This window comes from Leopardus geoffroyi, chromosome B3 (assembly GCF_018350155.1).
Source record: "Leopardus geoffroyi isolate Oge1 chromosome B3, O.geoffroyi_Oge1_pat1.0, whole genome shotgun sequence".
Lineage (NCBI taxonomy): Eukaryota > Metazoa > Chordata > Mammalia > Carnivora > Felidae > Leopardus > Leopardus geoffroyi.
In genome coordinates this window covers 100,870,185-100,883,385 of record NC_059337.1, presented here as the reverse complement: position 1 = coordinate 100,883,385, position 13,201 = coordinate 100,870,185, and the positions used below count along the sequence as shown (strand labels likewise).

At 36.0% G+C, this 13,201-nt stretch overlaps 1 protein-coding gene across 11 annotated transcripts in view; it reads left to right on the top strand.

The window, feature by feature from the left end:
* Positions 1-13,201, top strand: part of DDHD1 (DDHD domain containing 1) — a 108,247-nt gene that overhangs the window by 60,726 nt on the left and 34,320 nt on the right. For all 11 annotated transcript variants that reach the window (XM_045451001.1, XM_045450996.1, XM_045451003.1 and 8 more), the window contains 3 exons: positions 381-509; positions 1,569-1,716; positions 9,737-9,843. In XM_045451001.1, coding sequence (XP_045306957.1) covers positions 381-509; positions 1,569-1,716; positions 9,737-9,843 — 384 coding nt within the window. The remainder of the gene's footprint in view (positions 1-380; positions 510-1,568; positions 1,717-9,736; positions 9,844-13,201) is intronic.

Here is a 13,201-nt window from a genome sequence, read left to right as displayed (position 1 = left end):
AGAAAAGAAACTTAAGTTGCTATGTCAAAGGTATTGAGGACTTTCATGAAGGTATAAATTATCCCTTAGAAAGAAGAAATGTCATATCACCTGGGAAAGCAGTTCTTTAATAATCAGAGCATGTTAACTACCAGTTAGAGGTTAAAACTATGGTGGGTAAGCCAGTTATTCCTTGTTGTTCTAACGAATTACCATTCCCTGTAGCATGATTAATCATTTATAAAATAAAGTCCCTATCCATCACTTGCTTCAATTTAATATGTGTTTCAGCAAAATAATTTTATATTCAACTGAGTTCAAATACTGATTCAAAAATCTGTGTATTCTAATTCTTTGCACAAATGAGAGACCTTCAAATTAATTTTTCCTTTTTGCAACAGCTATTCATAGTTTCAAGTTGAGTAGAAATCATGTGGACTGGCACAGTGTGGATGAAGTGTATCTTTACAGTGATGCAACAACTTCTAAAATTGCAAGGACAGTTACCCAAAAACTGGGATTTTCTAAAGGTAATTGTTAAATATAGTTTGTCAAACTTTGGGGAATCTTTTTTTCTTGTATTCAAAAGGGACTATTCAGATTCTATTTTTAGTATATTTTAAATATGTATTAAATTTAGTGATAGTTACTGCCCTGTTAAATGAAACTTTTATTAAGGTGATTGAGTTCACATGTATTCATCAGTGAATAATCATATATTTAGAATGATCTGACAAAATTAATAAGTATCTTTTATACTTCTAGAAACACAACAGCATTCAAACCTCAGGCAGTGATGTGAAAATAAAACATGGCAATTGAAGGTGAAAACTAAAAATTTTCTGTTGGATTTAGCGATGTAGAGGTCATTGGTGACTTGGATGGATTGAGGGGGCAGAAGCCAGATTGGCATGGGTTGAAGTCTAAGTAGGGGAAGAAATAGAGGCAGTAAGAATAGACAGCTCTTTACAGAAGTTTGACGAAAGGAAAGAGGAAATGGTGCTTGAGGAAGATGTGAGAGCATTATTAATAAATCTTTCAGAAAGTTTTGTTAAGTGTGATATCAATTTTTTTGCAATTACCTCTTATATAATTTCTTTGATAACAAGATGTACTTGAATATCTTCTTACATGTTTCCTAGTCATTTGTATTTGTTTTGTGAATTACCTTGTCTTTAGCCCATTTTGCTATTTCAGTGGTTGTCTTTTCACTTTTTGATTAGTAAGCTCTCCTTTGCACTCCAGTAATTAACTCATTAGGCACTGAATTTTGCAAAAGTTTTCCCAGTTTATCATTCATCTTTTATCTTTGCTTCATGGTATTTTTTGTTTTTTTTTACAGAGAACTTTTTAAATTTTTTATGTGTTCAGTCCATCCTTCCCTCCTTGCTTTTCTTTTCCCTATGGTTTCTGGCTTTGGTGTCATGTACTCTGAGCCAGTCACTGTACATCATTTCACAAATTTCATCCCCACCCAACCCAGTGAAATTTTTTCCTAGTACTCCTTTTTCTTTATTATTTCTTTAAATGTATGCCCAAATGCTATTTCTGGAATAAATAGTAAACTTACAATCATAATTTTTCTACAGCATCAAGTAGTGGGACTAGACTTCATAGAGGTTATGTAGAAGAAGCCACATTAGAAGACAAGCCATCACAGACTACTCATATTGTATTTGTTGTGCACGGCATTGGACAGAAAATGGACCAAGGAAGAATTATCAAAAATACAGCCATGTGAGTGAGTTCTTTGATGAATACATTCTCCATCACTAGAATCCAGACTTTTATCCAGGGTATAACAGAGTTTAATCATTCCACCGCATGTTCAATGCAAACTACTCTAATATCTCTTATGTTACAGATGGAATTTCTAGACCAAATTTTGAGAGTGATTATGTCCAGATGATGATGATGATGATGATGATGATGATGATGATGATATTTGAGGTTTTTCCCCCACAGCATGGAGAAGAGGAAGAATAAGAAAGTGTTTTTAACTTAATTTACATCATATTAAGGTTGAAAGCAAAGAAAAATTGTAATTCTTAGTTTGTATCTTACTCACTGAACTGCAGAAACAGAATAATTACAAGGTTGCATAATTATGAAAAACATAAGAATTTTTTAAATTGTCTTGGAGCACCTGGGTGGCTCAGCATCTGACTTCAGCTCAGTCATGATCTCACAGCTTGTGAGTTCAAGCCCCGCATTGGACTCTCCGCTCTCAGCACAGAGCCTGCTTTGGATCCTCTGTCTCCCTCCCTCTCTGCCCCTCCCCTGATTATGTTTTCTCTCTCTCTCTCTCTCTCTCTCTCTCTCTCTGTCTTTCAAAAATAAATAAACATTTTAAATAAGTAAGTAAATAAATTGTCAGCAGCTTAACCTAGCCAATTAATTACTACCAGAGGAAACTGAACTCTAAATTTTACACAGAGAACAGTGGATTATTTACCAACACACCACATACATTATTTACCTCATTAATTTATTTTTATTCAACCTTATTCTTTTTTTTTCCCCCATCTTTAGTCTAAAAACTGTAAGATGTTATGGGGGTGAGGGATGTTTATACTTGTGTGTGTTTGTAAAATGTTAAGGACTGTGTTGAAAGGAAATGTTAGGGTTAAGCCACCATAAATGTGGCTCTAAACTAGCCATCGGTATGAAGAAAAATCTAATCATATTTATGATGTGATGAAACAGATCAGTTTTTGGTTCAGAGCACACTTTATCTGGTTCTGAGGCTTCAAGTAAATGTATTTCTTGAGTCCTTATAGAGCAAATACTGTGCAATACCAGAAACTTTGTCCTCATCAACATCTCTATAATAATGCAATGTTGAGTTTTGTTTCACCTTTTATTGTAACACCTCTTAATGTCAACTGATGGATTAAAGTGCGGTTCAACTTTTAAAAATTTAGTCAGATACCACTAAGCCACCCTAATTTTTTGTCAATCTTCCTAGTTTCTATTACAAAAATCTCTTCTTTCTGATTTGTGTTCTGAGGAGTTGCACGTTATTTCTTATAATATTTGTATTCTTATGTCAAAATGCTAATCTTTTGCTTGGATATCTAGGAATCTGAGATACGGGTTTAATGACAGATTCACTCTGGCGCCATTGGTAAATGAGAAGGTATCAGCTTGCTTTCTTTGGATGTAGGTGAGGGGAAACCTAATCCAAAAAGGCTTGAACCAAAAGGAGGATTTAGTAGTTCATAACACTGAGAAGTCTAAATGTAAGATGTGTCAGTCCTGAGAACCGAGAATCCAGTTTCTACTGTACTTTCTTTCATTTTTTAGCTATTCTCAGACACCTCCTGTGTGTGCTTCCAGATACGGTTTATATTATATTATGTTCAACTTCAGAAGAAAGAGTAACCCTATTTTTCCAGAAGTCCCAGCTAGCCTAGGCATTTCAGTGACCTATGGCGTTGCATCCAGCTACCTGAATCTGTACATGCGGCCATGCAGGGTATGATGTATTGAGCTTGTCATCTCCCAGAGTCAGATGGAAGTTGGCTTCATCATCACCATAGGGAGAGGTAGAGCCACAAATAAAAATCAAGAGCTATTATTGTAAGTGGAATGAATGAATCCAGAGTGGTTAAAAAAATAAGTATCTGCTATCGAGAAGATTGCCGTCACTCCTTCAGAGACAGGGTAATTTGATGGAAAACCCCCCACATAAACTAGTAATTGATAGAAAATAAACAAAAAGAAATTCTCATTAATTATAAACAAGAAAATCCAGAGGATCTCTTAACTCTTTCCCTGCTTTCTACAATTCCTTAGTAGTCCAGAACTGTAAAAAGAGTAAAATTAACTTCATCCTTGTCACTGCCATTCTGAATCTTGTTTGTATTTGTAAGACTACAGTAGATTTTCTTTTTTAAATTTTTTTTGGCAAAACTGAGAAACCTGCAGCTTGGTCAAGAAGACCAAGGAAAAAAGTGTGATGTATTGTTGACCAAGAAAAAAGTAGATTCAAATTGCTAAAATCAGGAATGAAAGAGGGGACATAATTACTGACCTTACAGAAATCAAAGGATTATAAGGGAATACTATGTACGGTTCTGTGCCAACAAATTAGATAGCCTAGATAAAATGGGCAAATTTCTAGAGAGATACAAACTACCAAACTGATTTGATGCTCAATAAGAAGAAATAGAATCTAAACTGACCATTAAGAAGTAAAGCATTTGAATTAATAATCAAAAAACTTCCTTCCAAAAAAACAAAAATGCTCAGGACCAGATGGCTTCACTGGCAAATTCTGCAAACATTAAAAGCACCAATTCTTCATAAACTCTCCAAAAAACTAAAAGAGGAAGGAAGACTTCTCAACTCATTCGTTGAGGCCAGTATTGTCCTAATACCAAAATCAGACAGATATCATAAGGAAAAAAAAACTTATAGATCAGTATCCCTTATGAATACAAATAACTATTCTTTATGGACCCAAAAATTCTCAACACAGTACTAGCAAACTGAATCCACCAACATGTAAAGAAGATAATACCTTACGATTGATTGGGATTCATCCTAGGAATGGAAAATTGATTCAACATATTTTTAAAAATAAATCAAGGGTAATACACCACACTAATAGAGCAAAGGGGAACAAAAACATCATGTGGTTTTTGATGCAGAAAAGGCAATTTGTTAAATTTGACAAAATTTAACACCCTTTCTTAATGAAAACACTCAGGAGAGTAGAGAGAGAAGGGAATTTCTTCCCTCTGGTAAAAGGCATCTACAAGCCCATGGCTAATATTGCACTCTAACAATGAATCAGTGAAAGCTTTTCCTCAAGATCAGCAATGAGACAGGGATGTCACCTCCCAATTCTGATCAACATTGTACTGGAGGTTTCACCCAGGGCAATTAGGCAAGTAAAAGAAATAATAAAAGAGATCCAGATTAGAAAGGAAGAAATAAAATGATCTCTGCAGATAACATGATCTTAAATAGAGAAAATCCTAGGGAATCTATACACACACACACACACACACACACACACACACACACACACACAAACTGTTACAGCTAACAAATGAACTCAGCAGAGTTACAGAATACAAGATCAATATGCAAAAATCAATTGTATTTATATACTAGCAGTGAACAATCTGGAAATTAAGAAAGCATTTCTAGGGGTGTCTGGCTAGCTCAGTTTGAAGAACATGTAACTCTTGATCTTAGGGTCATAAGTTTGGGCCCCATGTTGGGGTTGAGTTTACTTTTTTTTTTTTTAAAAAGAAAACATTTCCATTTATTACAGTATCAAAAAGAAAAAAAGAATAACCTACTTAGGAATAAGTTTAGAAAAAGAAGTGTAAGTTTTGTACACTGAAAACTGTAGTACACCATTGAAAGAAATAAAAGAAGACCTAAGTAAATGAAAACAACCAACGTTTCTGGATTAGAAGATTTAATATTGTTAAGATGGCAATACTTCCCACATTCCTATTAAAGTCCTACCTGTCTTTTATGCACAAATTGACAAGCTGATTCTAAAATCCACATGGAATGTTTTCACTCTTATGTGGATCCTGAGAAACTTAACAGAAGACCATGGGGAAGGGGAAGGGAAAAAAAAAAAAGTTGCAGAGAGGGAAGGAGGCAAACCATCAGAGACTCTTAAAAACAGAATAAACTAAGGGTTGATGGGGGGTGGGAGGGAGGGGAAAGTGGGTGATGGGCACTGATGGAGGGCACCTGGGTATTATATGGAAACCAATTTGACAATAAATTTCATATAATAAATAAATAAATAAATAAATAAAATCCACATGGAAATGCAAGGAACCCAGAGTAGCCAAAACAATCTTAAAAAAAAAAAAGATGGAGGACTAACACTTCCCAGTTTCATAAATTGCTACAAAGCAAGATGAATGGATTAGAATCAGAGTTGGACTGATTTTCAGCAAGAGTGCCAAAACAATTCATTGATGAAAGAATAACCTTTTAACCGATGGTGCTAGGACACCTGGATATATATTAAATTAAACCCTACCTCACATGTATACAAAAGTTAATTCAAAATTAACCAAAGCCCAAATATAAGAGCCATAACTATAAAACTCTTAAAACTTAGGAGTATATCTTTGTGACCTTGGATTAGGCAATGGTTCCTGAGATACAACATCAAAAGTAGAAGCCACAGAGGAAAAAAGAGAAATTGGACTTTGGCAAAAGTTAAAACTTTTGTTCTTCGGGGCGCCTGGGTGGCGCAGTCGGTTAAGCGTCCCGACTTCAGCCAGGTCATGATCTCGCGGTCCGTGAGTTCGAGCCCCGCGTCGGGCTCTGGGCTGATGGCTCAGAGCCTGGAGCCTGTTTCCAATTCTGTGTCTCCCTCTCTCTCTGCCCCTCCCCCGTTCATGCTCTGTCTCTCTCTGTCCCAAAAATAAATAAACGTTGAAAAAAAATTTAAAAAAAAAAAAAGAAACTTTTGTTCTTCAAAGGACATTATCAAGAAAGTGAAGACAATCCACAGAATGGGAGAAAATATTTGCAAATCATAATCTGAGAAGGATCTGGTATCTAGGATATATATAAAGAACTTTTGCAGTTAAAAAAACCTAAATTTTTAAAATAGGTAAAGGATCTGAATAAACATTTGTCCAAAGAAAATATACTAATGGCCCATAAGCACATAAAAAGATGTTCAAAATCATTAAGTGTTAGGGAGATGCAGTTCATAACCACAAAGAGATGTTATGTCACTCTATACCTGCTAAGTTGACTCTTATCAAATAGTTGGAAAATAACAAGTATTAGTGAAGATGTGGAAAAATTAGAACTCTCCTATGTTGCTGTTGGGATTGTAAAATAGTATAATTGCCTTGGAAAATAGTTTGGCACCTCTTCAAGAATTTAAACGTAGAGTTAGCATACAAGCCAGCAATTCCACCCCTAGGTATATACCCAAAAGAATTGAAAATATATCTACACAAAACCCTTTTAAAGAATATTCATAGGAGCATTATTCATAACAGCCAAAAAATTAGAAACAATCCAAACGTTCCAATGCAAATGGATAAACAAAAGCATATTCATACAGTGGAATATTATTCAACTATAAAAAGCAGTGAAGTACTGATTCACAATAAACGTGGGTGAACCTTGAAATGTTATGATGAGTGCCAGAAGCCAGACACAAAAGGCCACATATGTATGATTCCATTTATATGAAATACCCAGAATAGGCAGATCCATAAAGACAGAAAGTGGATTCGTGATTGCCAGGGCCTAGGGAGAGGAAATATGGGAAGGTGACTGCTATGGCTACATTATTTCTTTTGCAGGTGATGTAAGTTCTGAAATTAGATAATAGCGGTGATTGCACAACTCTATGAACAAACCAAAAAGCCACTTGATTGTTCAGAAGGAAAAACTAGGGAGGTCGTGTCAAAAGGACACCAGAAGCCAACTTGAAGAGATTTACTGATCAAAAAAGGAGACAATTTGAGCATCCGTAAGAATCATAACTACAGTGGATTGAAACACTCCACTTCAAATATGTTTAAGTGTATGAGTTAGTAAATATGTCAAAAAATATAGAAGCTAAGAACTCAGTATTTTGAAAATTGTTAATAGAAGATAAGAATTAACTATTCATCCTTCACTTTCTCATTTCATACAGAAACTATTTGGTTGTATTCCAAAGCAACCAAATATTTGATGTGAAGAAATTTCTCTTTCTAGAATTATAAGCTTTACAAACAAATAAGGAGTGATGGAACCATAATAAATAAATGAATCTAAGCAGTGATCGTCATAACTGCTAGCTTCACCAGAAAGAGACAAACACAGATGTATGCACCTATGGAGTAGTAGTCTTGCCAAAATAGTAGAACTTTCATCTGGTCAAGCCCCTATATCTCACTAACAAGATACAGGAAGTAGAGGACAAAGAACATGTTAAATACCATGGGGATACAGTCATTAAAAATCAGACTCTGAGGAACTCTGCAGGACAAAAATAAATTACAAAACCAAAAAAAAAAAAAAAAAAAAGCAGGGGGACCGGGGGGAGAAGAACCTGTAGATTAAAAGACACTTAAGAGACATACCTGCCAATTACAGTGCATGGACTATACAGTAGTCTCCCCCCCCCCCCCAACCGCCACCCTTATCTGCAGTTTCACTCTCTCTGGTGTCAGTTATCTGGGGTCCACTGCAGTCTGGAAGCAGATGATAGTAGCCTAATGCTGTGTCACGATGTATGTGTCATTCACCTCACTTCATGTCACCTCGTAGGCATTTTAGCATCTCATATATCATGGCGAGAAGAAGAAGGATGAATGCAATGCAATAAGATTTTGAGAGCCCACATTCATATAACTTTTATTACACTGTGTTGTTATAATTGTTTTTTATTATTGTTGTTATTAAACGTTCACTGTGCCTAACTTGTAAACTTGTCATAGGTGTGTATGTATAGGAAAAATCAATATATATAGGGTTCAGTACTATCTTCAGTTTCATGCATCCACTGGGGGTCTTGGAATGTATCCCCACATGTAAAGGGGGGACTGTTGTATTTGCAGCTCAATTAAAATGTAAAAATATATTTTATGTTATAAAATAACATAGTCTAACTGGGAAAATGGAACTGCTAAACTACATATTTGCTGAAATTAAAGAATTGTTCAAAGTTTTGGTATGATTGGGGCACCTGGGTGGCTCAGTCAGTTAAGCCTCCGACTCTTGATTTTGACTCGGGTCATTGATCTCACAGTTTGTGAGTCTGAGCCCCACGTCCAGCTCCAAGCTAGTGGTGCTGGCGGTGCAGAGCCTGCTTGGGATCTTCTTTCTTTCTCTCTCAAAAAGAAATAAACTTAAAAAAAATTAGTTTTGGGGGGTGCCTGGGTGGCTCAGTTGGTGAAGCATCCCACTTCAGCTCAGGTCATGATCTCATGGTTCATGGGTTCGAGCCTCGCATCAGGCTCTGTGCTGACTGTTCAGAGCCTGGAGTCTGCTTTGGATTCTATGTCTCCCTCTCTCTCTGCCCCTTCCCCCCACCCCACTCTCTGTCTCTCTCTCTCTCTCTCAAAAATAAATAAACATTTTTAAAAAGTTTTGGTATGATAATAGTACAGAATAGGTTGTTTTCCTTATGTTTTAGAAATAGATACTAAACAGTTTACAGATGAAATGATGTGATATCTGGGATTTCCTTTAAAATATTATGGGGGAAGGGCACTGCTATAAAGAGTTAGTGTGAGGGATTTGGAGAAATAATAGAACTATTCTATATCTTAATTGTGGTGATGCTAACCACGAAATCTATACAACTGATACCAAAAGGGGAAAAAAGTCAACTTTGCTGTATCTGAATTTTGAAAATAAAATTTAAAAATTCATATTATGGGGAGAATGAGTGGAGAAATAGATGAAATAAGACAGGCCATGACTTGACAATATTTGGGGCAGGGTGATGGCACAGGGTGGATCTGTTACACTTTCTGTCTACTGAAGATTAATATATATAATTATTTAGAATATAATGTGAAAGCTTGTAATACTTGAAATCACTGATGACAAATTTAGGGAAATATCTTTGAAATGAGGGATTCCTAGTATTGTGAAATACTGCACAGTGTAACAATAATTAAAATATAATTGGACAAAGTTAGCAAGTAGAAGTTGTATGGTTAAAGATATTTTATACCATATAAATACATGAGAAGTTACTCTGATAACATTTTGTTTTGTTTTTATTTTTTTTATTTTTATTTTTTTTTAGGATGAGAGAAGCTGCAAGAAAAATAGAAGAAAGGCATTTTTCCAACCATGCAACACATGTTGAATTTCTGCCTGTTGAGTGGCGGTCAAAACTTACTCTTGATGGAGGTACAGTTTCTTTAAAAATTAAATGATTTAGTCAGTGGCAACAAAGTTGCTCATTGGAAACAAAGAGCCTTTCATTAAGTTGTCTTGAGTATACTCACTCTTTGTTCTAGATTATTAACATAAAATCCATTGATATTTAAAATAATTATATTGACATGTTGATTTCACAGCACAGTTTTCACCCCTGCCCTCTGTGGATGGGGGGGGGGGGGGGGGGGGGAGGGGAGCACGTGGGAGGAACAAAATGTCTAAAGGTTTTGATAGAAAGTTATTTGTCAACACTAAAAATATTTGTCCACGGTTCCATATGAGCTTACATTTTCTTTCTAATAATTTTCTTTTCCTATATTTGGAAGATAAAAATCTCAGGTTTTTTGTGTTCTTTTGTGGTTCCTGCATTCCTCAGGCTGGTGAATTGTTATAATCTAGCATAGAGAATTATATAATGTTTGTTTAATTAAAAATCATTTTTGTTAGCTTCCTTTAAGAGCTGTTATCCAAAATATGCATCTTCCTCTACACAGAGTTATGACCTTTTAATATTTAAACCATTAGAGTAGCATGTTTCAGTCGATGATTTGCATAATCTGGAAAATGAGTTGTACTAGACATGATGTCAGCTGCTTTTGTGGAGCTTTGCCTGTGTGCATAGCACTCCACAGGGCATTTTACATGGAGTATCTCATTGAATTTTCTCATAAACCAATGAAATATACCTAGTTTATTTTCTCTACTGATAAGGAAACTGAAACTCATTAAAAGGTAAGTGAATCTAACTAAGAATGGCAGGCAGGATCTAGGTCTGTATGATACCAGAGCCTTGTTGTCACAGTACCAAACTGCCTCCCTGGATGATCTCCAAGGATTCTTCCAAGACTGTGATTCTGTCTCATAGTCAGTTAGGAATGTCACTTATAAACCAAAATGGCATCCAAACTTGTAATGAGTTAAAAAAAAAAAAATGCTAGTGACTAAAGAAGCCTTCTCAGCAGCAGGAGCACATATGTAAAGTTCTAGTGTAGTAACACTATCTTTAGGGCTTTTCCCATTTACCTAGATGAATTTCTGAGTCTGCTCAGGGATGTAGACAATACAGGTGAATGAACACTTAATAAAACTCAAATTTGTAATTTTCTGTTAGGTTTAAACTACTGTGTTAGTATCTCTAAGGCATTGTGCTGAGTGAAAGAAACTAAAGGAAAAACACTACTGTCTCTCTATTCTCAGAACTGCTGGTGCCAAAAGTGTGGAGGTTTTTCCCTATACCAACCATTTCTCCCAGTTCTGGGTGTCCTGCAATTTAACTCAGTTCTGCCACAGACTCCCCAAAGAGAGAGCAGTCAGGTTAAGGACTCAAGGCCACAAGACTGACTACCCCTCCCACCCTGCTTCAGATGCAGTCACACATTCCAGGTTGTCATTCGTACTTCGGACTGACTGGCTATAAATTGAGGAAGGGGGATCCCGTGGGGGATCCCATGACCCCATCTTGAGGTTCAGTAATTTACTAGAATGACTCACAAAACTCACAGAAGCATTTATTTGCATTTACTAGCTTAAAACACATGTACTGGTTTGAAGGGTATTACAAAGGATACACTGAAAAGCTAGATGAAGAGCTGCACAGGCAGGGTAAGGTATGGGGAAGAGGTGTGGCGATTTCATATCCTGTCTGAGTGCACCACCCTTCCAGTATCTCCATGTGTTTGCCAATCCAGAGGCTCCCCGAACCCTGTTGTTTGGTTTTTATGAGGGTTCCGTTATGTAGATGTAATTGATTAAATCGTTGGCGATTGACCTCAATCTCAAGCCCCTCTCTCCTTTATGGAGGTCGGGATGAGGCAGAAAGTTTAACCTCTAATGACATAGTTGGTTCCTCTGGCAATCAGCCCCCATCCTTCAAGGGTTGCCTTATTAGCATAAACTCAGGTATGGTTGAAAGAGGCTTATTATGAATAATAAAAGAATTTCTTTCACCCATCACTCAGGAAATTATAAGGGTTTTAGTAACCCTGTGGCAAGAACCAGGGACAAAGATCAAACATATGTTTCTTATTACAGTTGACTCTTAAACAATATGGAGGCTAGTTAGGGGCATTGACCCCTCCACTCACATAGTCAAAAATTTGTGTATAACTTTTGACTTCTCAAAAACTCAACTACTAATGGCCTACTGTTGACCAGAAGCCTTACCGATAACATAGTCAATCAACACATATTTTATGTTACGTGTATTATATTCTATATTCTTATAATTAAGCTAGAAAAAAGAAATTGTTGGGGTACCTGGGTGACTCAATTGGTTGAGCATCTGACTCTTGATTTCGGCTCAGGTCAAGCCCCGTGTCGGGCTCTGCACTGAGCATGGAGCCTGCTTAAGCTTCTCTCTGTCTCCCTCTGCCCCCCTCCTACATGTGCTTTTTCTCTCTAAAAATAAAAAGGAGAGAAAGGAAAAAAATGTTATTTCGGAAATGATAAGGAAAAGAAAATGCACTTAAAGTAAGTACTGTGCTGTATTTATTGAAAAGGATCCATGTATGAATGGACCTGCACAGTTCAAACCCTTGTTGTTTGGGGCCAGCTGTGTATCACGATATTATAGCAGTCAAGCTCAAAGATTACATAATTTGCGCTTCCACTTATGTGACATACTGGAAGAGACAAAATTATGGAGACAGAACTGATTTGTGGTCACAGGGTTTAGGGGAGGGTTTTAATTTAAAGGGCAGCTTTTTAGGGTGATGGGAACAGTTCTGTATCCTGATCAAGGTGCTAGTTATGCAAAACTATATGTGCATTAAAACTCAGAGTCAATTTTACTGTTTGTAGATTTAAAAATATTGATAAAGAGGATTTACCTACAATAAACATCATTGTCCTCATTGGTATTGAAGGGCTAAAAACATTTCTTTTAAATCAGGAATAAGCTAAGGATGTCTATTCTTATAACAGATCCTCAACTGGAAGGCGTAACCAGTCAATAAGATAAGGAAAAGAAATAATAGTTTTAAGGAATGGAAAAGATCTGTTTTCCTTTGCGGGTCTTATGGTTGTATACACAGAATACACAAAAGAATTTGCAGAAAAAATGAAATTAATAAGATAGTTTACAAGGCTGTGAAATAAAAGATCTATATGTGAAAACAGCTGCATTTCTATATCCCAGCAGACTATTTGAAATAGCATAACAATATAAGGTTCCTAGAAATCTAATAAAATATGTATATTTATATTAAAAATGAAAAAAACTGTTAAAAGATATTCAGTACAGCTTAAATATGTACAACGATCATTTTCATAGATTGGATGATTCAGTATCCTAGAGATGTTAATTCTCCCAAACTAACCTATAGATTCC